The sequence below is a fragment of the Staurois parvus genome, unplaced genomic scaffold, assembly GCF_062004578.1.
Source record: "Staurois parvus isolate SC_StPar_1 unplaced genomic scaffold, SC_StPar_1.0 ptg000090l, whole genome shotgun sequence".
Classification (NCBI taxonomy): domain Eukaryota; kingdom Metazoa; phylum Chordata; class Amphibia; order Anura; family Ranidae; genus Staurois; species Staurois parvus.
Genome location: NW_028317886.1, coordinates 2,025,582 through 2,053,116, shown reverse-complemented (window position 1 = coordinate 2,053,116; position 27,535 = coordinate 2,025,582). Strand labels below are relative to the sequence as shown.

The 27,535-nt window shown below is 39.7% G+C and overlaps 1 protein-coding gene across 3 annotated transcripts in view; it reads right to left on the bottom strand.

Moving 5' to 3' along the window:
- The window catches only part of SPOCK3 (SPARC (osteonectin), cwcv and kazal like domains proteoglycan 3), a 526,000-nt gene that overhangs the window by 306,317 nt on the left and 192,148 nt on the right, over window positions 1-27,535 (bottom strand). For all 3 annotated transcript variants that reach the window (XM_089670354.1, XM_089670355.1, XM_089670353.1), the window contains one exon: window positions 26,378-26,423. In XM_089670354.1, the coding sequence (XP_089526480.1) occupies window positions 26,378-26,423 (46 nt within the window). The remainder of the gene's footprint in view (window positions 1-26,377; window positions 26,424-27,535) is intronic.

Sequence of the window (27,535 nt, the reverse complement as noted above, 5' to 3'; positions counted from 1 at the left end):
ATAGATAACAATTGTTTTCTATATATTCTTGCAGTGACCTACTGTCTTCCAGTGCGGTAAAACGCAGGTCACGGCAATATGTGCGAATAGGACCTTAAGCATATCTAAAAACCAAAACATACCTAAATATATTGCAGCTTAACAGTCCTTAAATGTGATGGCAACCAACCAGATTCCAGGATTTATTGTCAAAGCCTAACTGAACAAGTTGAAGTAAGAAGCCGATTGGTTATTGTGCACAGTTTTAGTAAATCTCCCCCTTCCTGTCTTAGAATGACAATACTTACTCACTGTACTGTATTTATAGGAGATCAGGACTGCAAACATATCCCCCTCTCCATTACATATGATGGCATTCTGTAGTTTACAGAATATAGTTTGGAGGCCTTAGATTGTACACCCCTTGAGGGTTAGGGACTAATGTGAATGTACAATATATATGTAAAGCGCTGTGTAAATCGACGGCGCTATATAAGTACCTGAAATAAATAAATAAATAAATATAATATATAATGTTTGGGATTTCAGTTCAGTGCATAGGAATTTACAAGAACCGGATTTCTGGCTGGATCAACAGGTATTTTTCCTGTACTTAACCACTTGAGCTCCGGACGATTTTACCCCCTTCAAGACCAGGGAGTTTTATTCCTGTTTAGCACTGCACTACTTTAACTGGCAATTGTGCGGTCATACAATACTAATAACGCAAATTACATTTTTATCATTTTTTTTTCACACAAATAAAGCTTTCTTTTGGCAGTATTTGATCACCACTGGGTTTTCTACTTTCTGTCAAAAAACATATCCAATACAATCATATTTCATCATTAATTTAGGCCAATATGTATTCTACTACATGTCTTCAGTAAAAAAATAATAAGATAAAAAATGAAGAGAATGCATACATAGTGAAGTATGCCCAAAAGGACTCTTTATTCTTTAAAATCAAAGTTCACATCCAAAAAGATGCAAGATAAAAAACACTGCATTTACATAACAAACGGTGTGGCAAGCTGATAGCTCCAGCATGGAAAGACGCTCAACTCGGCTGGCAACACACAGACCAACGTAGCAACGTGATGATGTCACACATACAAGCTATGCCTTACATGTTTTATCATACAGACATCTTCCAGGGGATTCAAGGGGACTTTAATTGCAATATGAATTTGTAATTTATGTTTCACATGGTCACTTTACTTTTTACTTTACTTTAAAATGTTATTATTTATTTGTTTTTGTTCACTTTTTACTGACTGTATTCACTGTATGAAATTCACTGTATGAAAATTAACTGTTATGTAATTATTGGATTTTTAGGTTTAGTATTAGCGCTGTTATTTTCTTTTTTTCACCAGGTATCACAGTGGTCAGCAGCTGCTTTGTTTTCTCTTTTTGATCTTAGTGCAGATGTATTTTTTGTTTATTTAGTCTGAGGTATTAAGTAAGAGGCATGGGAAATTTGATGGGGACAAGGGCCTCTTGCCCACAACCCTGGCCGGTGGTTGTGGGGATTTGCGGGCAGGGGGCTTATCGGAACCTGGAAGCCCCCTTTAACAAGGAGGCCCCCAGATCCCGGCCACCCCTAAGTGAATGAGTATGGGGTACATGGTACCCCTACTCATTCACAAAAAGTGTAGTGTAAAAAAACAGCGTGGGGTCCCCCCTCCCACTCATACCAAGCCCTTCGGGTCTGGTATGGATTTTGAGGGGAACTCCCACGCCAAAATTTTTAAAAAAATGGCGTGAGGGTCCCCCCAAAATTCATACCAGACCCTTATCCGAACATGAAGCTTGGCAGGTCAGGAAAGGGGGGGGAGGATGAGTGAGCACCCCCCCCTCCTGAACCATACCAGGCAACATGCTCTCAACATGGGGAGATGCTTTGGGGAAGAGGCTCTTGTCTCCATGTTGATGGGGACAAGAGCCTCTTCCCCACAACCCTGGCCGGTGGTTGTGGGGGTCTGTCGGCGGGGGGATTATCAGAATCTGGAAGCCTCCTTTAACAAGGGGGCCCCCAGATCCCAGCCCCCCCATGTGAATGAGTATGGGGTACATGGTACCCCTACTCATTCACAAAAAACAAAAAATGGTGTGAAAAAAGACAGGACACGGTCTTTGACAAGTCCTTTATTAAAAGAAAAAACTAAAAGAATGTCCCCTGCAATAGATCCAACGTCAATCACGATGCCCGCCGTCATCGCTGCTGCCGCCGCCGACCCGTAAAAAGAATTTAAAGCAAAAGGCTCTTCTCCCGACGATGGCTTCCAGCCGCCTGTCTGCTCCGATGGTTTGACAGTTCTTAAATATGTAAGGGGCGGGGCCACCCGGGGACATCACCAGAGTGACCCCGCCCCATGTGACAATTCTTTTACATTCAGCTGTCAGTGGGGAGCCCCGCTGACAGCCGAAACATTAACACTTGGTTGTCACTGCTAAAATACCGCATTACTTGATAAAATAACTAATGCAGTATTTTAGTAGCCTTTACTTTTTTCTGACCTCTGGAACGGATTAATTGGTTTTTCAATGCATTCCTATGGGAAATGGCATTTCAGTTTACGAATTTTTCGCTATACGAAAAGTCCTGCAGAACAAATTCAATTCGTAAACTGAGGTATTATTGTAGAACAAAGAAAGCCTAAAAAAGAAAAACTAATACAGACACCACATCTAAGAATTGCTAAGCTGCAATATAATAAATGTTTGCTTTTGGGTTTAATACTGCTTTAAATTGCAGCTTACCATTTTTTAGACGTGGTGGCTGCATTTGTTTTCATTGTTTAGGCTTTATTCCTTCATTTCACCTGATGATCCAACCAGTAACACACTTAGGGATGGATTTACTAAATGTGGTGCTTTCAGAATCAGGAACAGATGTGCAAGGTAGCCAATCAGCTTTCAACTTCAGCTTGTTCAAGCAAGCTTTGGCAATAAGGCTTGGTTCACACTTAGCGGGTTGGTGCAGATGCGGGTATCGCATCTGTTTCTGCACCAGTAGCCACCCGCAGCAGAATCTTGCCGCTCTTAAGAGACATGCAGGGTTGCCATTCATTCTGAATGACAGCCCCATGCATATCAGTTCACAGTGTAATTGCGGGTACGGGAACCACAGGGAAACTGCATGGTCAAAAAGACCATGCGGTTTCCCTGTGGTTGTGTTTTTAAAAATGTGCATGCACCTTTTTTTGTGCTGGAAATGCAGGCACAGCAGCCCATTCACCACAATTGTGGAAACTGAGCCTAAACCCTGGAAGCTGATTGGTTTCTATGCAGAGTAGCACCAGATTTTGCACTCTCCAGTTTTAGTAAATAATTTTCTGTCTAAGAGTCTCTGCATTCTGGATGAAGTAGCAAAGCAAACACCTTTGGTGAACAGCATTGCTAGTCTGGGGAGAGGTTAGACTAGAGAGTAGCATCAGACTAGCAGATTTAGATGAGCTTGATGAACACTTTATAAGCAGTTATAGCAAACAGTTTTTTTCTTTTGGGAAGAGTTACATAAATTAACAAAAGTTGACCATTTTAAGCATCCTGTCAGTGTTAAATGGTTTGTCTCAACCCTCTAACTACTACTCTTTTTGAACAACGCGGTATATTAAAGTAAGTTGAAAAATACCAGATTTACTACGTGGATTGCTAGGAAAGGAATAAAAGAAAAAAAGCCTAAAAAAACCCAACAATTCCAGCCACCACATGTAAGAATTGATGAGCTGTAATTAAGTCCCGGTTCACATATATGTGGATTGGATGAGGTTTGAACAGCATCCAATCCTCATGACGTGAAATAACATTGCTTCCTATGGTGCCTGGTCACATATGTCCAGTGCACTGGCGGAGCAGATTCAGTGCAGTTTAAAAATGAGTCATGTACAATTTCTGAGCCGTGCCTTCAGGTTCAGGTGCAGATTACAGACTATTGATTTCTGTAGGAACCATTTCTAAACCACACATGTGGGAACAGGATAAGATCTTGACCCTAACCTGTTCTGAACCTGATGTAAACCTGACATGAACCGCTGAACAACTACTGTGTCAATTAGCTGTGAAATCTGAACTTCAATCTGCAGCGCACATGTGTGAACCAACTCTTAATACATTTTTGTTTTTGGGTTTAATACCATTTTAACTAAACCTACAACCTACGGTAAACCTAAACCCTTAACCCCCTAAGCCAAAACCTTAATATTAACATTTGACACCTAATCCTAACACTAACCTATCCTATGCCCAAACCTAACCCCTAAAAATATGTTACTGCTGCAGTAACACACTTGAATGGATGCCAATAGTTGCTAGTTCCTCCACGGGGTCTAAAAGTGCTTACATTAAATTATGGCACTTCATTACAATGTTGGTACAATTTATGCACTACACTTTTCTTTCTTGCACCACTTATTTGAACAGATCACTTTACTATTTTTGGCTTTTTGCAAACATTTATTTAACAAACTAATATTTCTGGTAATTATAAACCTTGTGTACAGTACATATTGTGTAAAAGCTACACAGCTAAATCTTTCTACTTTATTTATAAATGCACTGCTTTGCGATTTACTATATAGGTGCCACTTTATTCTATTATTGTGCTATTAATCATATGGTATCCAAAGTATTTATTAAATGTAATTATCTCCATGTTTAATCATGTTTCCGCAATTGGTTTCCCCTTCTTACATATCGTGTTTGATATGAGAGGTACATATAAGCTATTTATGACAGGCTCCTTAGTAGACTGACATGATAATACCAACATAATATACCACCTGACAATATATTCTCTTCTTTATATACTTGATATACACAGCTATTTATTTATACAGTATTATATAAATTACATACAAATATTACCTTTCCTGAACCGCTTTCCAAGTGTTGATTTACTAAAGGCAAATAGGCTGTTTGGGAATCTGCATTATGCAAGAGATTCTTTCCTTAGCTTAGTGAATAAGGTGAAGCTCTACCAACTTCCATCACCCATTCATGTGCAGGGAAAAAAATGTTTATTTTTTTATTTTTTTTTATTTTGAATGTTATTGGGAATTATTTGATTAAGCTAAAGGCAAAGTAGCCTTGCAAAGCGAACTGTCTGTTTGCCTTTATTAAACCAATAACTTGAAAAGTCTGTCTAACACAGGCAGTGCCTGGTATTCTATTTGTAACATGGGTATTCCCTAACAGAGTTGACTGACTACTTTAGTAGATAAGGGGGTATAAAGGTCCAACACTGACTCAGAACATCCATCTGTAGGACAGAGGCAACAGCTAAATTAGAAAGCTTGATAGGTACCTGATAGAGGTGGCCTATACCCTAAAGCCCCATACACACAGGCCAAATATCTGCTGGTATTGGCCGGTTCAACAGAAACCATTCTACACTCATCCTGTGTGTACACCAGCCTGTCCAACAGAAGCCAGATGAACAGCTGGCTTTTGTCGAACAAGCATGCTGGAAAACCAGCATCCAATCGGTGCTAGAAGCCAATGGCTGTGAACGCTAATCGGTGTGTTCTAGCTCAGTAAGGAGGTTGCTGTACAAACATAGTCAGTACAATGAGCTCCTCCCGAGCTCTTCAGTTTTCTTTTTGTTAAGACAGCTAAGTTGAACAAGAAAAAACTGATAGTGTCTACCAGATTTAGTCTGGACAAGGACATTTTAAATGTTACTCAGCACTCTGCAGAAAGCATGAAGAAAGAGTTTGAATATATTGGGCAATGAATTGAACTAAACATGGAGACACTGGGGAGGGCATGAGGGTTAAGCACAAGGATGTGCTGAAAAATGAATTTGAAAATGCTGGGGAACTGGTAGGTTTAAGCATGAAAATGCTGGGGAACTGGTAGGTTTAAGCATGAAAATGATGGGGAACTGGTAGGTTTAAGCATGAAAATGCTGGGGAACTGGTAGGTTTAGGCATGAAAATTCCGGTGGAACTGGTAGGTTTAAGCATGAAAATGCATGGGAACTGGTAGGTTTAGGCATGAAAATGCTGGGGAACTGGTAGGTTTAAGCATGAAAATGCTGGGGAACTGGTAGGTTTATGCATGAAAATGCTGGGGAACTGGTAGGTTTAAGCATGAAAATGATGGGGAACTGGTAGGTTTAAGCATGAAAATGCTGGGGAACTGGTAGGTTTATGCATGAAAATGCTGGGGAACTGGTAGGTTTAAGCATGAAAGTGCTAGTACAGTGTGTTGAATGTAAATGATAAGGAAGGCAGGAAGGTAGAGAAGGTGGATCTTTGGAAACTGAGAGACTGGGACAGAATGGGTTTGATGTACTAAAGGTATACTGTGCACTGCAAGTGTAGTTGCTTTATAACCAAGGGGATGCTCTGAAATGAGGCAAAGCTCTGCTGATTTCTTTCATCCAACTATGTGCATGCAAAAATGCTGTTTTTTATTTCCCTTGCATGTTCCCCTCAGATCTAGAGCAACTGCACTTTCAGTGCACTTACAGTGCACAGCCTATTTGCCTTTAGTAAATCAACCCCATTATGTTAGGTGGGAGGTGGGAGCTGATCCTGGAGCTGCATTGAGAAAGGAGTATATAGATTTGGTGTGGGTATAAAGATGCTGCGGAAGGGCAAGTACAGAGTGCAAAGAATAGTATTTGAGGTCAAACATTTTTATGATTATAATGTTTTAGAAGTCCTGTGGCTTTTTCTGAAACAAAACTGTTTGAACACATACAGTAGCTTATGCAATGTCTTGTAACACTACCTTAATACATGGCAGCATGAACTTATCAAGAACTGGTACAAATGTTGACTCATCATTAAGTGCATCTCCTTGCAGCGGCATGCTGACTGTGCTCCACTGGAGCTCTCTGTGAGATCAGCAGAAACTATGAAAAATGTAATTCCCAGTTCAGAATCCTAAATCTGTGTGTGACTCAGCAGAGATGAGTAATATAGTACCCATACTCATTACAGTTCCAGCAATTTTCTGTGCACACATCTTTCTTTATTTAGAGATGTATTTCATATTTTAAGATGAAATAGCAAGTGATGAGAGATAAAGTGACCATTTCAAGCTTCATTTAATGAAAGGCCACATAGCCCAGTCTTTTCCTTGCTGTGTGGCATCAAGCGTCATACATACACAGGGGCGGACTGACCATTTGGAAACTCGGGCACTGCCTGAGGGCCCGGGGTCAGTAAAGGGCCCCATGAGATGCCCTGATACCTTTTTCATAGGCTTTTTTTAGTTTGGGCAAGGACATAGGGGCCCCATGATCCCCTATTGCCTGGGGGCCCCATGAGTTGTCAGTCCACCCCTGTACATACATTAATGGGGAAAATAATCAAGTCAATTTACTAAAGAAAAACATGACCACTTTACAAAATTAATTTTTACTTTGCAAAGTAAATTTTCACTTAGTTTAGAGAATGTAGTGAGACTAAGATATGATTTATTTTGAATGAATACCCAATCATGTGCTGGGAAAATATATATATATATATATATATATATATATATATATATAAAAACATATTTACTCAAAAATGATTGGATGATTGAAGTCAGCTTCACCTCATGTCCTAGGGTAAGTGACCAAGGTAGCATCTGAGCTCACCTATCTGTGTCTGTGTCTTTATGCTATATTTTACAATAGTTGCTAGCTGCTAAGTGGTCACTGGCTATATTAAAGAAAGTCTTGTTCAGCCTGCATACAGGCCATGTGCAAAAAAAGTAGAGAATGGAAAAATTGTATTTTTTACAAACAATTGTTCTGTGGTTTGTAGACCCTTGTTGTAACATATTTAAATTAGATCATGATTAAAGCATATTTTGTGGGTACAAGGACAGCTGCATATGTTACCATGTACGCAGTGAGTAGGCTCTAATTCTAAGCCTCTCCCACTGTTAGCAAAAATCTGCTATGACCCTGTTGTTTAGTATGCCACCTTTGTAGCTATTTTCAGATGACTGGACACAGGCTAAAAAAGAAGAGACATCCTCTATATAATTCCTCCCACTCTTACTGTCAAGTAACTTTGGTTTTGTAGAAAGCAATAAGGAGATAATAAATAACAGAGAGGAGGGGCCCAAGTCCTATACTGTACTCCAGGAAACACATTTTACTGAAAAGTCAAAAATCCTATTTTCTTAGTTGTACAGTGCAGAACACATGATCTTTAGCCTTTAGCCATTAAACATTCAAAAGCAGTCCAACTTAGGAGTGGTCAACAAATGCCAACATGCCCACATCATAAAACAGCTCCAGAAGGGCTTGAGACATTCAGAGAGCAGGTTGTCGCACCTTACACCCAAAACTGCAATCATAAGAGGCCTGAACATTCACCTGTTAAAACCTAACAATTGTGAAACAAAGACCAGGTGTCAGCATTGCAAATCTGGGAAACAGATGTGGAAACACACATGAAGCACTAACAGATCTTGCAGAGTGCTCATTAGGAGGAACCTGTGACCTGCGGACCAGATGTGGCATCCTGCTTGCAGTTACCTAACCCATGGTTCCACTCATTGAAATGAAGCACTGTTCTTCCCACACCATTGTTGAGGCACCATTTGCTTCACTGAAACCAACAGCGGGGCACTATCCTTCACACTGACATCAACGATGGGGCATTTGTCCTACTGACACCAACAATAGTGTACTCTTGCTCCCACTATTCCCAGTGATGGAGCACTATTCCTCCTCCTACTGACCACAGGTGCTATGTAGTTTTATTACTCCCACTAACCACCAAGCCTGGGGCATTGTTTTCTTCCACTGATGCTGGTGCATTTTCTAATCCCATTGGTCACAGTCCAGTCCCCCTAAAGTCTGAAGGACAGCAATTTGGCCTTTGCTTAGAAAGTCTGAAAACACCTGTTTTAGACCATGGACTCAAATCCAGCTATAGAGGAGCAAGAAACAGGGAGTCCCTTGTGGGCACCCTTAGGAAGCACAAAGAGGGAATTATATTGCCTAAGTCAAGTAGTGACTGAGAGGTAGGTTCTCAAAGCATGTGCCATGTCAAGACAGTGGAAACACAATTCTTTGGGATGTTTTGCAGCAGGACATAAGGAGGGAAGGACAATATTTTGGTTGACATGAAAGGAAGAAACCACCGTAAGAAGAAAAAGGCTTTATACCTCAGGACAATCTTGTTTTTGTGTAATACTAGGAAGAGCTATTTACAGGATAAGACCACTAACTCAGAGACCCTTTGTGCGGAGCTGAAAAAAATTCCACTTTGAGAAAAAGGTCAGATAAGGGAATATTCTTAATATGTTGGAAGGGTGGCCACTAAAAGACCGAAAGAACCAATTAGGGTACCATGGACTTACAGGGGAATGTCAGGGAAAGAGATGTGTGCGATACTCTGCACAAATGTCTTAAAGTGTTACTAAACCCAGGACCCTGCATTCACTATATCTGGTCTCCCACAGTACACAGAACTTGGAAGTGAAATTATTTTAGCAAATTTAAATCGCTAAATACCTTTTCTCATCAGCAGTTAGAGCAGTCTTGTGACTTCTATCAGTGTCCAGCCGAGCACATGTTAAAGTTTGTGGGAAAAGTTTTCATTCTGCTCTAGGAGGATGCAGAACCCCTGACCTCTGTCTGGACAGTGCTGATTGGCCCTGTGCTGATCACAATCACCCTCCCAAGAAAAAAAAAAACGTTCTAGCAATACACACCAAACTGAGCATGTGCAGATGGACCCCACATATATGTCTTATTAGGAGATAAGACGAGGACACTGGAAGAAGGGGAAGATCAGGATCAAACAGTGTTTTTACACAATGCAGAGCAGAGGATTAACTCATTAGGTTCCACAGTGAGTATAACAAGCATGCTTTACTGCATATACAGATTGATTTTTACTGTTGTGGGTTTAGTAACACTTTAAGTAAGGAATAAGAAGTCAACAGTCTCTGTAATAGCACATTAAGGCTGAGATTTGCCCTTGATGATATTCAAGGTCATACATTGATATAGAACAGACTGAAGGAAGGACAGGATGCAACCCTCAGAGTTTTTCAAAGATCCTATCTTGTACCACACACCAAGGTAATGGTAGACTTTGCAAGAAGTCAACTTCTTAGTCATTAAGAAGGTAGGGATGACCGAATCCAATAGGCATCTGTCCCTTACAACTTGGGCTTCAATAGCCATGCAACAGAGCCAGCAACAGAGAAACAGGATAGTGTACCCAATCCTGGGACAGAATGTCAGGATGATCTGGAAAGGACAGGCTGACAAAAGTCTGTGTATTTCCAAGTACCACATCTTTCTTGGCTAGTTCAGTGTGTGATGAGAATAACTGGAATGCCCCGTGGAGAAGACAAAGCAGAAGCTGAAGAGATCCGGAGGAACTGATCCCAGGCAGTCACCAGAGCATTCATTGTGGCCTTAGGGTCCCTAGACCTGGCAACAAATCTGTCTTATTTGTTGCTGAATCTGGACATCAGAAGATCCATGTATGGTGTCCTCCATCTGCAATAGAGGGCTTGGAACATCACTGGATGGTGAGCCCATTTTCAGAGATCCAGGAGCTGAAGACTGAGAAAATGTTCTCGACAGTTTCTTACACCTGAGATGTGGACAGGGCAGGAACAAGCAGTTCTCCCCAAGACAGGATCAAGTTTGCTTCCCTTTCAGAGGCATGACTTGAATCCCCTGGAAATTACATTCTAGATCCAAATGTCTGATATTTCCAGGGACCAGAAGGCCAAAGGGTTGATAAACAGCCCCCACATGTGGTTCTAATCTATCTTTGAGAAGAATGTTTGGAGCATGACTTTCCTTGCTTGAAGGACCATGTCTTCCGGTGAAGGTTTTTTTCCAGGCTTAGACTTGGAAATGATTGCCTGTACATTTCCATAGCCTTAGATCAAAACGTAAGGCTGTAGAAACCCGAACCTTCTTTTTCTGGGGGAAGAAGTGTATTCTTACCCCTTGTCATCTCTTTAATGTACTTATCCAAGGAGAAACAATAGAGACATTCTCCATCAAAAAGTAGGTGCTCAAACTGTTTCTTTCATGGGAGTCATGTTAACCAACATTTGGACCAAAAAATTCCTCTGTGTATGGACAAAGAGGAGGCTAGTCCTGGAGATCTGGAGAAGCGTATCTGCCAAGCTGTTCAAGCAGCAGCATAAGGACACAGGTTAGAACTCTAGTGGATGGTGAATAGACGTTCTGATAAGAAAGAGCTAGGACCATGTGCAGATAGCAAGAGTCGTGGAAACTGCCATAGAAACAACAACTAGTTGCATAGCAGCGCCTGAAAAGGAAAGAAGGGCCTTAAAGAGGTCCTCTAATCTTTTGTCCACTGGGTCCTTGAACACAGAATGATCCTGATATGATATTGCTATGTCCTTTACTGTATGTCTAAGAAAAGCAAAAGTTTTGGCTAGAGTTGATTATATTGGGTTCACCGATCAAATCAGTTTAAGAGTACTATGGGATTCAAAAGCAGGTTGCAGGAAGAATTGCAGGGTTCACAGTTAAGGTTGGGTGTAAGTCTGAATTGTAAAACCAGACTTATGTAGGCTTTTACTATTGGTGTGATTTAGCAAGAGCTGAAGAAATTTACTGCTCTCATCTACTTGTGCCAGGAGTCCTAATGCTACTTTGAATCTTTTTGGTGATTTCCCACAGACAATTTTCATCAGTCATCAAAGCTTCCAATATATGTGAAGTTTAGGATCATAGTCTGTTTGCTGCCTGGAAGCCTGATGAATCCTTCATGCACGGTTCTAAAGAGTGATAGAGGAGCAAAGCTTTGCAATGACTAAGATGTTCCTTGCTCCAGGGGTTCCAGCCTGCTTTTCTAATGCTTTTTCATCATGACAAATATATTAAAGAATATTAGTCTTCTATTTTTAAAAATAACTTTAACATGAGCTTTTAAGTATGCAGCACTTAACATTTTCTACTTCAAAATACTTGTTTTACAATGTGCAAGAGTGCCACAAAGGTAATCCAAGCATTTGTTATTCTGCAGAAGATGTTACAAAAACAAGGTACAATTTACCTGATTATAATTCTTAACTTTAATAAAAGCAACATAAGGATTGCAGGGTAAAGGTGTTTGTCTGCCTTCAGTAAAAAGCGAAAGTGGTTTTTTTTTATCTAAAGTTATTAAATACAATAAGGTACGTCATTGAATCAAAGCTTTTGTAGCCTAATTTAATAAACTGAAAACAAAAATGCTATATGGAGCATAGATATACGGCACGTAAATTCTAGACATGATTCTTAAAGCTTTTATATGTGTAAGGGGACCATTAGAAAATATTGAGGATTGTAATAGAAATGATTATAAATACTGTATCTACTTCCCTACCGGGCCACTTCTGATATTTCTTTCCCACATGTAAAAATCATGATTTTTTTTGCTAGAAAATTTCTAAGAACCCCCATATATACTGTATATATAATGGTGGGTGTTGCAATTTTTTTTATGTCACCCGGTATTTGCGCAGAGGTTTTTTAAACGCAAATGTTTTGGAAAACACTTTAATGAATCTTAGCACACACAAACACAATATAATATCCATTTTTTGTAAAATATAAAAGATGATGTTACGCAGAGTAAATAGATACCTAAAATGTCACACTTTAAAATTGCGTACGCCTGTGGAACCATGGCAAACTACAGTAACTAACAATCTCTGTAGGCGATGCTTTAAAAGCCTTTGCAGGTAACTAATTTAGAGTTAGGAGGTCTGGTGTTAGAATTATTGCTTTTGCTCTAATGGTTTTCGTGATACCTCACATGTGTGATGCGATCAACATTTTTTTTATCAGTGCCGGGCTTCAGTGCCAGGCTCCTCGTTGGGTCAGGAGAGCCCAGAGAGGTACTGGAGGGAGGGCGCCCCCTCCCGACGCTTGTAAAAAAATCCAGGGTCTAATTAGCCACTAGGGTGGCTTTTACATTACAGAGAATTGACAGCCCTAAAAAACAATACCTGGATGATTCCTGTAGCTGCAGACATCATCCTGGTATAACCACTAAATGTACGGGACGTCATATGACGTCCTACAGGCGGGAAGTGGGTAGAGCAGTCTTACTCAACCTTTTTACGAGAAGGGACCCTTGGAAATAACTTTCAGGTCTCAGTTACTATAGCTATACCATATGGTGCCTTAGCATGAACAGTTAGTTGAAATATAAAAATAAAAGGAAGAAGGAAGAATAGGGAATGTGGCTAACTGTGCATGTTTGACACCCACTTTTTTTGACAGTTACCTACAATACTAATACTAAAATCATATAAACAATAATAACGGCCAAAAAAGAAACTCAAACTGTAAAAACTCTTATATTGTGGTCAGCAATATGTCCCTTTTATTTGGTGGTCTGTGGAGAAAGGTCCTCTTTCATTAGTGGGCACTGAGAGATTTTATACCTTGCATTGGTGATCAGTAGGAGAAGACTCCTACTACACCGGGAAGTCAGTGTACTCAGAACAAGGCTCCTTTTATTGGGGGTCAGTGGGAAGATTGCTTCTAATGTTGGTGGATAGTAGGAAGAATGGTTCTTACATTGGGGATTGCCTGGAAGAATTCTCTCGCTTACAGGTAGCTAAAAAAGATCATTGCTGATTGTTGCCAGTGGTAACAATTCTAAGAGGCATACATTTCTGATTGCTCAAGGAACCCCCAGCAGCCACCAGAGGAATCCTAGGGCGCCAATGAACTCTGTTGTATATGGTGTAACCAGTTACATGAAATGCATTAAAAGCATAATAAAGATGCTTTACAATCAAACATGAAATGTCTAAATTGACTCTTTTTCATACTGGCATTCCCCTTTTTCAGTCAGATTAACGCAGGTTTAAGCAGTAACTGGATACACCGGGTTTGATAAAGTACAGTGTATCATAAACAATTGACTTTTTTATTTATTTCAATTTGGATAGATAAAAAGAGGGTTATAGCCCCTGTCCAATTTTTTTTTTGCCATCTCTGTCCTATTGGGGAGATTTCCCTCCACTTCCTGCCCCATAGCCAAAACATGAAGTGAAGAGAAATTCCTTCAAAGTGAGGGAATCCCAGGGTCACCAGAACTAGGGTCTGCATTGGAAGATTTCTCCTCTATTCTTGTTTCAATGTCAGCCCAAAATTTGGGATTTTCCTTTACTGTCACTTTCCATGATACCGGTAAACAGGACAAACAGAGAAGGTGAATCTCTCTAATGGGAACATAGACAGCAATAAAAACTGAGGGGTGTTCTAATCTCACTCCACTCTATGCAAAACGTTTAAAATAATGCCTTTAAATACCTTTTGCGCACCTTGGCACTGCTGATCTTTTCTAGCTACTTCCTGTCTACATGTACTCGTTGCAGCACTATCTGCACATTATTGCTTAGTAACGGCTTCTGTTAGTAACACGGCAGATCATGTCCATGAAATGTGATGATACGGCCGCTTATAGTCTTCATCAGCCTGGCAGCATCACCAGGTATTATTTTAATGATAGCCTCATATTAATAAATACTGCAAACAACCTTGGAATTATATTATTACATTAAGGCTTATATGAATGCAATTATTATTACATTTAATAGATTAAAGTAATATAACATTAGGGCCTATGTGAGATTAACAAAGTAATTTCCTATGATGGTTGAAACCCTAATGAAACTGTTAATATATGGTTAAAGTAACTTATTTCCTCCACCACCACATGTGAAAGAAGTTGGACAGATCAGACTCATAGGTCAAACGTTTGACTCAAAGCTCTGTAATAAAACTATTGAATCTTCTGTATGGGAAAAAAAATGGATGGATGCCCCCATCTGCAAAAGTGAGGTGGACGGAGGAATCTTCCCCACTGTACTATTGTATTCTGACAGCGGGGACTCCTCTGTTACTAATTGTTCAACAGATGTCGATCGTTAGATTGACTTCTCTTGAGTGAGAACGGCCATAAGTGGATCAAAAGTCAGCGGGTTTCTGCTGAATCAGCAGAATTTCCATCTATCTATGGCCAGGTTTTGGGTAAAGTTCCACATAGAACATTCACAGTGTACTTGATGTTTGAGTTAGGCTAAAAAAGAATAGCATTCTATCTGATATTGATAGTGATTGAGCGGTACTGGTAACAGCTAACGACTAATGTTATGGAAAAAATATAGAACGCCATGCCTGTAATGAATTGTGCTTTTTTATTCAAAGAGCAGGAAATAGAAAATGTTTCTGCATCATCTCAAATGTCCAAAAGGAAACTTTGCAATTCTGGAGAAAAGTCATAATTTGCTCATTGATCATAACAGCCAGGGGAATAATAATTGAGAGGTCTGCCCATGTATAGTCATCCTAAAGCTGCTTGTACACATCAGATCATGGTCACCACCCAATCTGGCCAGCAGATGGCAGCAAACACCTTTGGTCATGTGCTCCTCTGGGAAATTAGCAACCTTTAGTTTTGCATAGTTTCAACAATAGCTATTGCTTATCCCAAGGTCAGGCTAGGGACTAGCATTTAAGCTCACTCTCTTCCTCTCAGAGAAATAAACATGCATTCCTGGCTGGTTTATGCATGCATGTTAATAAAATATTTTCTAAAAATTAAAATCATTGGCACTCAAATGTGGTCATATTTTTAAATGAACAAACAGAGGATTTCCCAGCACACTTACCAGCCAGCCTGCAATACAACTGAATAGGCCCTGTCAAACCATTCATGTTTTAAAGCAGGGGGTTTTTAACGTAAACGTAGACAGGGCAAATTTGGTTGTTCTGCAGGCTGGCTGGTAAGTGTGCTGGGAAATCCTTTGCTTGTTTGTGATGTGCATTGCCCTTCCATGTGCACCTTGCTGCAAAGGCCAGTTATAGGATGGGGTGGTTGCCTCTTTTATGTATAGTTGGACAAATTGGGTGCCGGGATGCTTTTGCTGTCAATGTGTTCTTGCTGTGTGTGTCACGTGCATTCCTGTGACTTTAAGGAAGGGTGGTCTCCCTCCAGGCATACTTGCCCTTAATCTATCTATTCTTAAATGTGCTCCTACTATGGAGGCTCTAGAAATTTAGAGTTAGGACAGCAGCATATACAGAGGTCCCTTGGCGTGGGCACTGCATCTTATGCACATATTTGAAAATGTATGCAAACAAGACCCTTTGCTTTTAACATAAACGGTTAGACATGGCCAATTTGGTTGTTTTGCAGGCTGGCTTGTAAGTGTCCTGGGAAATCCTTTGTTTGTTTGTGATGTGCATTGCTCTTCTATGTGAACCTTGCTGCAAAGGCCAGTTATAGGTTGGGGTGGTTGCCACTTGTTTGTACATATTTCCGAATGCCATTTTCTGTCTACCAGTCTGGATGGAAAGCTTCAAGATCTGCTGTCATAATTATTTGCCTGCCTTTATTTATATATTATAGTACAGACTGTTTAATTTATTCACCTTGTAAAACATTCTGGCTGATATTGGGCTCAATTTTCTGCCTCCATCTGCAACATATACTATAGCGTATGAGCTGTGAGGACATGAGCCAGCAAAGCTCCTGGTTCACCAACTAAAAAGTCAGCAACCCTCATCCTTCCTGACAGCAGGGGTGGAACAGATTGGTAAACCTAAAAAAAAACGTATTGTAAAAAATATCACAAAAGAATTCATATCAAGTTGTCTGTATACATTTTGTGGTCCAGTTACTTGTAAGCCATTGAAAAATCAAGACATGCGGACAGCTATCATTTTAAGTAGAGATCAATAATAGTAGCCTACATATTTCTCTCAACGCAGGCTTCCTCTAAGTACGTCAATAATTAAAAGAGAAAAGCTGGCAACGCTAGTAGCAAGAGACAGAAAGAAGTAGAGAGGGAGGGACAGAATGTGCAGAAAACACATTTTAAAAGGGCTACAGCTTAGCAACAAACCTCAGGACTTGAATTCCTATAAAACATGCATATTCCAATAAAGGTGTCAGCAGTTTTGAGACTTACGAAGTTTAGCACTGTATCAGATAAATGTAAGAGGACTAATCAATCACAACATGAAAATTAAGCAGGTAATACAGTATGTCTATAGGATACTGCTTGCCTTATCAGCACTTAGAACTCTGGCCCATTGCCCTAGGACATTATAACTTGGCATATATTATACAATGCAATTTGCCCAACTTCAAGGTAATTGTTTATTGCTGGGCACTACAACTACAACCTGTCTTGAGTCTTTGAAATTATACAACCAAAACATTCAGTGTATGACTCTTTTGATTGCTGAAAAATCTATTTGACCAGATTTGTGCTTACGTTTAATTAAAGTACATTTTAAAAATAGATATACAAACACACCTGTGCTCAAATATAATCTTTCTTAGGAGATGTAGCTAAATGAAACCAGCTACTGCTCAAAGAGGTACCTCCAATACATCAAAATGTAATTTATTCTAAGGAGTGGGAAGCAGCACCCCTTTAAAATGTTCACTCACTAGCCTGAATTGACCCCTTATATAAATAAGAGGGTCTTGATGGGCTTTAGAAAGCACTCTTCACACTCTCTTGGTTATCTGCTATGCAACCTCCTCCTCTCCACCAGTGGGTCCTCTCCTTTCCTTAACCACTAGAACTTCACAGAACTCTCTTGGATATTGCTATACAATTCCCTCTCCACCGGCGGGCCCTCTCCTCTCCTTAACCACCAGAACTGTAGGGAAACCACCACAGCTTTAATTATGCCCAAAGGGGAGACACAGACTAGGACGAAGATTTCAAAGTTTACTTCTCCTGTGGATAGCAGACTAGTGGTGTTTCCTAGTAGTACAGCAGGCTGATCATTCCAAGTGCCAGGTCAAAACATTCTAATGTGTATACTGTTGTATTTTTAAACAATTTGTTGGTAAACGATGAAGTCTTCCTGATCGGTGTCTCCCTTCGGGCATAATTGAGCACCATTGAGGCTGTGATGGGTTCCCAGAATTTCTGGTAGTTAAGGAGAGGAGAGTACCCACTGGTAGAGAGGAGGACATTGCATAGAAATAACCAAGAGTTTGGAGAGTGTCTTCTAAAGTGCATCAAGACCGTATTTATAAAAGAGCTCCAATTAGTCCGTTGATTGAGCATTTTAAAGGGGCCAAGGCACACAAGAACATGAGTGTTTATACTTCTTTGCTGGGAAGAAGTTAGCACAGCATGTGTCACCCTTGCTTACACTCAAATGTGTTTGTGAACTTGCATAGCACTTTATAACAACGTTTGCACAAATATTAAGATGTTTTACACAGATATAAAATATCTAATCATAATTGGGCAGCACAAAGGCTAAATGGTTAGCACTTCTGCCTGGCAGTACTATGGTAATTGGTTCAAATCCCAACAATGGCACCACCTCCCTGGAGTTTTCACGTTCTCCCTGTGCCTGCATGGGTTTCCTCCGAATTACTCCAGTTTCCTCCCATACTACAAAGACATGCTGGTAGGTTAATTGGATCCTGTCTAAATTGGCCCTATTATGTGTATGTATGAATGTAAGTTAGGGACCTTAGATTGTACGCCCCTTGAGGGTTAAGGACTGATGTGAATGTACAATATATATGTAAAGAGCTGCGTAAATTGAAAGTGCTATATAAGTACCTGTAATAAATAAATATAAAAGGTTCATATTGTTGGTTCACTTTGACATATGGGTATTTAGTTACATATTAAGTGTTGTTTCATTTCATGCAAAAGGTTGTAAAATTAATTTTGCACCTTTACATTTTTTCATTATTTTTAATTTCTATAATTTCACTAAATACGTTTTTATAATTGGTAATGCATTTTTAGATTTGCAAGACAATAGATTTAGCCATACACACTTTATTTGGTAAATAGCATTTTAAAGTAGATTATATGTAGAGTATTCCTCCTGTGCTACATATGTACCCAAAAGGTAATTAAGCAGCTAACACCTAGATCCTATACCTATAGGTGAACAAATGCAAACAAACAATTATAAAGCAACCCAGGAGCTTTTGAAGGAAAGCAAGTGTAATATTCTGCAATCGCCGAGTCAATCACCTGATCTTAACCTCATTGAGCATGCATTTCACTTAGTGAAGGCAAAACTAAAGGCAGAAAGACCCACAAACAAAGAACAACTGAAGACAGCTGCAGTTAGAGCCTGGCAAAGCATTAGAAAGGAGTCTTTGGTAATGTCCATGGGTTCCAGAATTCAGGCAGTCATTGCCAGTAAAGGAATCTCAACAAAATATTACAAATGAACATTTTATTAAAATTGTAATAATGATTATATTCAATTGTCCAATTACTTTTGGTTCCTTGAAAAAGGGGGGGTGGCTACTCTTACGAGCTGTATTTCCTAAACCCTTCCTCCAATTTGGCTTGAATATGTTTTGGTAAATACCTGGAAGAAACTGAAAGTGTGCCTGTGTCCAAATATGTATGGACCTAACTGTATTTTGTTATTGTACTTATATCCCAAATTTTTGGGAGTCACTGTAGACACAATTGTTTTTTTTATCCCGCAATAGGGATTGGGTTTATTTTATGCGTGTATTTATCACTGATATTTTATAGGTCACTTATTGGGTCCAAGTCTAGGACCTCTTTTTTGTGTGGATTCACATATGTTCACTATTTTATATGTATAATATAGAATTTAAAAGGATCTTATTACTATTTTATATTATTTATTATTTGTAGCGTTACACCATTTTATAAAAGTAGATTATATATTGCTGTACACAGGAACACGTAATTCATTTGAGCACTGGTAGACAGCACTACAAACAGATATTTTTTGCACTTATCAAACATATATTGTGAACAGGAGCAGACTGACAACTCATGTCGTGCAATAGGGGATCATGGGGCCCCTGTGTCCTTGCCCAAACTCAAAAAAGCCTATGAAAAAAGGTACCAGGGGCATCTCATGGGGCCCCCTACTGACCCCGGGCCTCGGGCAGTGCCTCGGTTTCCAAATGGTCAGTCTGCCCCTGATTGTGAAACACTTTCAAAGGTAGATTTATATTTTAAAAAAAACACTTTGAATGGTAGGTTTAACAGACGAAAAGCAAATAAGAAATGTTTATTGTCAGGGTATTCCTACAATTTAAGTGCTCTCAAACACTATGGGGCCCATTTAAAAAGCAGAGACGGTGACTTTCACAAACATTTGCTGGTGGAGAACCAATCACTTCAATTTAAAACACATACACCTGGATGGATCTCCTCCAGAAAATATTGGAACAAGTCCCATTCTCTGCTTTATAAATAGACCTCCATGTGACTAGATGTATACATTGGAAATCCAGTGGCCACAGTGGTGCAGAAATAATCCTGAGACCTTTAATAATATCAACACTACAAAGTATGTAAGCTAAAATTAATGTAAGTACACAGTTGCTATCAGCGTCAATGTACTTTTCTTTGTGTTTGCACTAGTAGAAAGTGAGGCAGAATGTAATAGCAGGAAAGCTGTTCATGAAGAAAATGTCTAGCTCAGAGTATAATTGATAAAGATCTTTAAATTAAGCCAAAGCTGTTCTTGCATGACAGGTTCACTGCAGACTTTTGGAGGAAAAAAAACAAAATGGTATTAGAAAGGAAAATACCAGCAGTATGTTTGTTTGTTCTCTTCCATATAAATAAAAATGTTGACATACCGCTTAAAAATTATTGCATTAAACAGTACTTCTTTTGTTAATATTACCCCTGAATTTACAAATAAATAGCAGAAAGAAAAAAAAAACATTAAAGCTGGCCATTCATGGATTGCATTTTGCCTGATGAGAAATCATCCAAAATGTGTTCTCTATTTATACCACCTGGCTCAACAAAAGTCTTTTTTTCAATCATGTTTAATCAAAGTGGCCAGGAAGAAAAACTAAATCTCAACTGAATGCTGCCTGCATCCAATCAGATGCAAGTATTGTCGGGTATTCTGACAGCCAAAGGTGCTGCTGTTTAGCATGGAAGGGGAAATCGACTGATTTCTCTTGTGCAGCCTAAGTGGTTTCTCTTGTGAAATCGAGTGATTTCTCTTGTGCAGCCTAAGGGATTGAATTAGAGAAATCATAATAATATGTATGACCAGCTTTTTCCAGAATTTTGATTGCTGTGTCACTGCAGGGGGCTGCCTTGTGACAAAAGTGATATTGCCTTTCTGAGCTACTAAATTTCATCAGGGATAGAGCTAACATACACTAATATTTGTATGCATCTGAGAAGCTTGCTTCCCCATTCAAGTGGAATGCAGTCCCAGGTGTGACTCAGTCTCAGAAGTATCACCTACTGAGTAAGGTCAGTCAGGCTGAAGCACCAGGAGCTGCTTGTTAAAAGTTCCTGCCACCCATAGTGGTTAAGGCTGAGGGATGTAGCGCTGACATAATCTACTGGGTAAAATTCTACATGTGCATGCTCTGCTGTGCATCATCCTGCTGCTATTCCTGAAGAAGCATGTGTATCTCCAGTTTCAATAGTCAGCTCAGTGAGTATTGAGGCCTTGCCTTACATTGAGCATAGTTGCTTACAGCTATGCAGCACAACATGTCTTCCCAAAGACACAATGAGGACAGTACAGCTGCCACAGGTGACATTTGGCCATATTCCTCTAGTAGTTCAGGAGGTGTATACCTGGTATCCACAGATGGATCTGATGCCTGTAACCTGGAACCAAGACCCCTAATGTTATAGGGCTGTCATCATCTGAGTCTCCTTCAAGTCTGTGAGGGGAATGCGCTTCCCATGTCCACAGGAACCTTCCACTTCATTATAAAGTAGCGGTTCGTCTGTGCACAGTTACAGGAGCCATCTGCCCATAAAGTCTCTGACCCCCGTGTTCATGACTCATTCTTGGCCTGAAACCCCTGTTGCTATTTCTGGTTTAGATTCAAATCCCCAACTGTCTATGTTGAGAGAGGCTGTTTTTGTGGGGTTGTTTTTAACCGTATTAATGCAGTACATATTACACAATATCAGGGGAATCAGCTTGCTCTTCTAGGCTTTGGGCATTTAACAGTTCCTGGAGCTGCAAAGTCCTTTCTGCTGTTTGAATAATTTCACTCTGTGAACAGGAAACATTTGAAGGGTCCTGGGCCCCACCTGAAAGCATGCATACATTTCCATTTTGACTAATGATTTGTAAACTGGTGGTCTGTGCCCACTGTGAATGCTCCTTTGATCTATATTAACAAAAACATTGCTAATATAGGTGTCCGTTTATGAACCAACGGTAATAGATCGCTGCTCAGTTCTCCGGTATTCTCGGAGAACACAGTTCTCCTGTGAATGCAGTTTATGAAGCAGTTCTCCAAACGAAGGGAGAACGGTCTCCAAACGCTGGAGAACGGTCTACAAACTCTGGAAAATGGCTCATTTTACTATAATCTCGCGAGATTACAGTAAAAGATCAGTTTACTAAACAGAGGTAAATTATCTCTGCTTAGTTTTCGGTCCCTCTGATTCTCCAGCTCTGGGCTGGAGAATCTGGAGGGAGAACACAGATCTCCAGAGAAGGGCTGACATGATCTCCTGAGTGTCATAAACTGTGAATGACCAGAGAATAGCTGAGATCTGTTGAATCGCAGCTATTCTCTGTGTCATAAACGGACACCATAGTGGAAAGTATGCTCACATTTCACTACTTCACTTACAGATAACTGAATTCCTTGAGATTCTAGTTTGAATGAACTGGTTTGACTTTCTGTATTGTGTTGGTGAAAATCCTGATCTGTTAATTCATGTCAGAATGGGTAGAATAACCTAAAAGGGATCGTTCCACCACAGGGGTAGGCCTGCATTTTATGGGGCAAATGTCTAGATCCTTGTTTTTTATTTGTAATGGCTTACTGCAAGCCTCAAAACCTGTATAAGGCACTCTGACTATGTGCGTGGGATGCTTATCCTTTGAAGTATATGTCTTTCCATTTGCCCTAACGCAGGAGATCTGTAGAAGGGGCAGAGACATTTCACGCTTCCCTCATTTGTTTTGAGAGTAGGCCTTCAGAATTTAATTCATATTTAGGCCATAGGGCCTAGAATCAAAGGTCTGCTTATTCATCTGATTGGATTTGTTTATGAAGGTGCATCCCCCAGTTCTATGAGTTTGGGCTGTGTGTCCATCCAGGCAAGGTCTCAAGCAGTTTGCCTCCCCAGCATTTGGGTGCTCAGGAAAGCCCTTTAGGCTCAATGGCTAGCTCTTTGTTTGCGACATTGTCTTCAGCTGCCCTTTATGCTTGTTCTTATGCTACTGCTTTCAGCAGTGTTTTCTCAGGTCTTCCTGGATTCCTCACACTCTGGGAGCCCCCTTTTCGATGTAGGTGGGAAATTAGCACTGGGAGTTGTTCAGAATTACACTCACTTGAATGTCAGATGCTATTGAACCCCTTGTACTAGTTGGGTCCCTCAGCATTTCCCCTCTCTGGAAGACCCACCTAACTTGGAGGGTTAGTAGGGTTGGTAAAGACTAATTTGTACTGCTCTCATTCTTCTCAAGGGCCTGTCCCCTCAGCTTACCATCGGCTGTCTTTGGAGGCATCCACTCCTTCACATATTTCAGGACCTTTCATCTTTCCAAAGGCTTTTCCCTGGCATCTCCATTGTGAGATGCTTAGGCAGTCATTCTTACAGAAGTTAAACCTTTTGGATCCTTGCAGTTGGAATATGTCTGAGGGGCCTATTGCCTGCAAACTTTGACCCAGTGGTGCCTCACTGATATCTAATGTTGTTAGCTATTGATCACCAACAAGTAAGACTGTCCACCACAATCTTTGTTGAGGAAATCTATTTCATGTGGGTCAGTGGACCCTTCTAGCGGTTGGGGACATTTCCTTTCTTCCCCTTTAGGAGCAGGTGGTGTGTTGAAGGAACAACTCCTCTCAATACTGTCTCACCTACTCTCATTAACGCTCAGTCTTCTTTACTTTTTTCCAAGGTATCTACTGTAGGTTTGAGGCAAGACATCTGCATAGTCCTTATTGTCCAAGAAGTCCCTGGTGTGCCAATTCAGTATTTCAGTGTCACTAGAGTAGTCTCTTGAGCCCTTTCTGAAGTGACTCCCTTTGCAGGGGTGTACCCATACCTAGGGCTTCAGTTTGAATCCCGAGAACAGTTGGTACTGTTTCTTTAAAGGGTACCACTTTAAATCAGATACTTGACCAAAACTGGAAGGTTTGGGATTTCTTCCTGTGATGGGATGAGTGATCTGGTCTCTATGCCAGATGCCACTGAGTATGCTACCCTCTACCACATGATATCTCTTGGAGATGTGACTATCTAACTCTCCTCAACCAGTAGCCTCTCCTCTTGAGAGATTTGCATGCCTTAGTGTGCCTTATCTCCTACATTGCAGGAAGACACCATCACTGAAGGACCTTGTGTTCCCCTGGATTGCCAGCAGACAGCTTCCACTGAAGACTGCTACAGGTACTCCCTGCATGGGATGGGGAATGAGCAGAAACCTTTGTGTCACGAATCACCTAGGGTTAAGTTTTCCTTCTATGGTTAATCTGCAGGAAGTTCATTCAGATCCTTTAAATGGTTCTGTACCTTATCAGGTCTTTGCAATTAGCTGTTTTGCTAAGGTCCTTTTTCCTCACTCCATGGCTGTGGATCCCTTCTTGGTGCTTTCAGTGACTGCCTCCCATTCTCAGTTTTACGGTTTTTGGACATCTGTTTTTGAATTGCTGTGTTCCTCAACATGTTATCCAGAAATGGAGATTTTTGTACTTTTTTTAAGTACATTGAGGAACACAGATTCCACCCTTCTGTGTTTTTGACTGTGTGTATTGCTCTCTCACAGAGGCACTTTGAGTAGAGAAGAGGTCATATGGGGACTGGCTTACAACTTTTCTGTTTTGCCAGTGGCTCAGCTGTCTGTAAGCAGCAGTATAAACCATTAGGAATTTCCATGTCCCTTAATAGCCTCAAAGAACATTTTATGGTAAGACCACAAACCTTATTATTTAAATGTTGTCATAAACGTTCTGCTATTGTAAAAACCACACATTCATTTTGCCAGAAATCCTGTCGGCTGATAATTTTCTTTGCCCTGAGCGCATGCTTACTTTTATTAGTTACATTTTTCCCAGCTATCTCTGAGAACTTCAGAACCCCTCTCCTCTATGTTATGGAGAATATGAGAGGGGAGGATTCTGTAGTCCTGCCCCAGGGTGAGAATGCTGTTTCTCCATAGATATAGTACAGTGAATGTGTATTGTCACACTAAGACATGAAATATGTTACTGGCAGAGCTACTAGATAATAATAAATGTAAACAAAGCAAACAAAAAAAATAGTGAAGCCACCAGGACTGGTAAGCTACCATTTATTCAATATTTGTTCTTGAGTTTAGATCTATATATGAAAAACAAACAGGAGCCAAAAGTCATTAAAGTTGAAATGCAGGTAAAAGTTTTTGTTAAAAAGGTGGCTGCAAAACTCTATTAATCCACTATTAATCCGGTACTATCCCTTGTAATACCTCTTCATGGCAACAAGATGTCCTCAGTCTTCCAGGTTGAATTATATTCAGCATCACGCTACCCGAAAGACTGAGAATAGTATTGTGAATGCAGAGCATCATGGTCCCAAGCACTGAATGGGTATTACCATGTTGCCCTTCATTCACAGTGTACTTGTGCAGAAAGTGGCACTTATGTCAGCATAGCATTCTGCATTAGTAAGGATTGCCCAGCTAGAAAAAGAGGCATAGATGAAGAGTACCCTGTGCTGTCATAAAAATAAAGTATAAAATACAGCCAACATAGTCTACAAGGGAATAGCAAATTAATTAAGGGAAAGCATATGGACTATAGTGTTGGACTTCTATGGTTTTTCTATAGGGCCTCATCACACATAACTACCTTCTTGGTCTCTACTTTTGATGCATTTAATGTATACTAAGTTAATTTGTGCCAAGAATGAAATTTGGATGGCAAGAGGGTCTTATTTTTATACATTTGTTCAGAAACATAATATATTTTCCTTTTCAATCACAGGTCATTGCTTTATGTATGCACTATAATATACATACTACAAGGTTCCTTTTGGTTACTTTTGCTCTCCCTGACTCTTCTGTCAGACAAATCCACTGAAAGCCATGCTGAGCCGATGGCAGTTTTTCAACTCAGCACGAGGAGAAGAAGCTGTGATTTTCAATTAAGAAAATAACATTGCATAAAACTGTTTGTTTGACCTTGCCCTTACATAGTATAACCCTAAGAGAAACCCATGCCCAACTAACTATATTTCAAGCTGTCTGGGCAATCAGAGATTAAAGAAGAGGATGGTGAGGATGGTGACAGCCAAAATTAACACAAAGATTATACATTATTCATTTAGAGGGAGTAAATAAGCTCTCCAGACATGACGATTAAAAAAGAAAAAGAAAAAATGCATTCCTATATATGCATATACATCTACAAATTTTACCGGACAAAATAATAAAAGTTGTCTTTTATCCTACCTTGATCAAATGGTCTTCCTGGATTCCAAGTACGGAAGTAATCATCCTAACAGATAAACAACAAAAGCAAAATTAATCATCATAAATACACCTTTATTATGGAGTAGGTAAAACATGCAGTACATCAACAAGCATATGTATAAAAAAAAATTATACAAACCTCTACTTCCTGAATGGGCAAGCAAGCAAAATAAATAAGAAAGTAAATGACAGTGAGAACAATACAATATAAAATACCCTTTAATATAAAGTGTTTTTATTTCTTTTTTCCTTTCTTTTCCTGGTTAATGTTCTATTAGTCACACTGAATGTCAAACTGTTTCCCTCTGTATTTTGATAGGGTGGTGATAGAAAGAAAATAGCACATAATAACATACTTAAATAAGATATTATTGATTATGCCTTGTTTCATAGAGGAAAATTTGCAACAATAGAATTCTACAAGAAAACATTGAACAATATAGCCAACAAGCTGCAGGAGACTGTGATTAAACGAGCAAGGTATGTAATTTTACTGGTGCAACTTTAATCATTTTAGCCACAGTTGCTCTTACACCCATGGAGTGTAGAAAATGATTGCTTCTATAGCTCAAAGACATGCTAGAACAAAGATATCTGCAAACGTCTAACGCTTATATTTTTCACTTAACTGGCCATTCTGGTTAACTGACCTAAGTATGACAAGTCATAAAACATATTAGTTTGACTACTCTTGTATCGCAGAATAATAGTTTCTGTGACAAATTGTGCGTATGATGCCACTTTTTAGAAGGTAGTAAACAATATATCATAAGTACCTAAAGACAACTTTTGACATAAATGAATTCATAAGACATGAAATGAAAAAGGACAAGAGAAGTAACATAAAATACATACATTTCACTGTAATAAAAAAATGTAGGGAATACTAAAAAGTGTACAAAAAAAAGTATAAATCAGGTCAGTTTCCAAATGATGATCCCAGCAGGTTATAGTCAGCAAAAACGTACCCCACCTTGGATGCTACCTCAGGAATTATGTAAGAATTTGATGCAGTAGCAAACCTATCGGACCAGAGGATAATAAAAAATATGATTCACTCCCCTTTGCCATAACATACATAGATCCATAGAGAACCAAATGCCAAAAAAGAAATGAGTTAACATTTCTAGAGCAAAC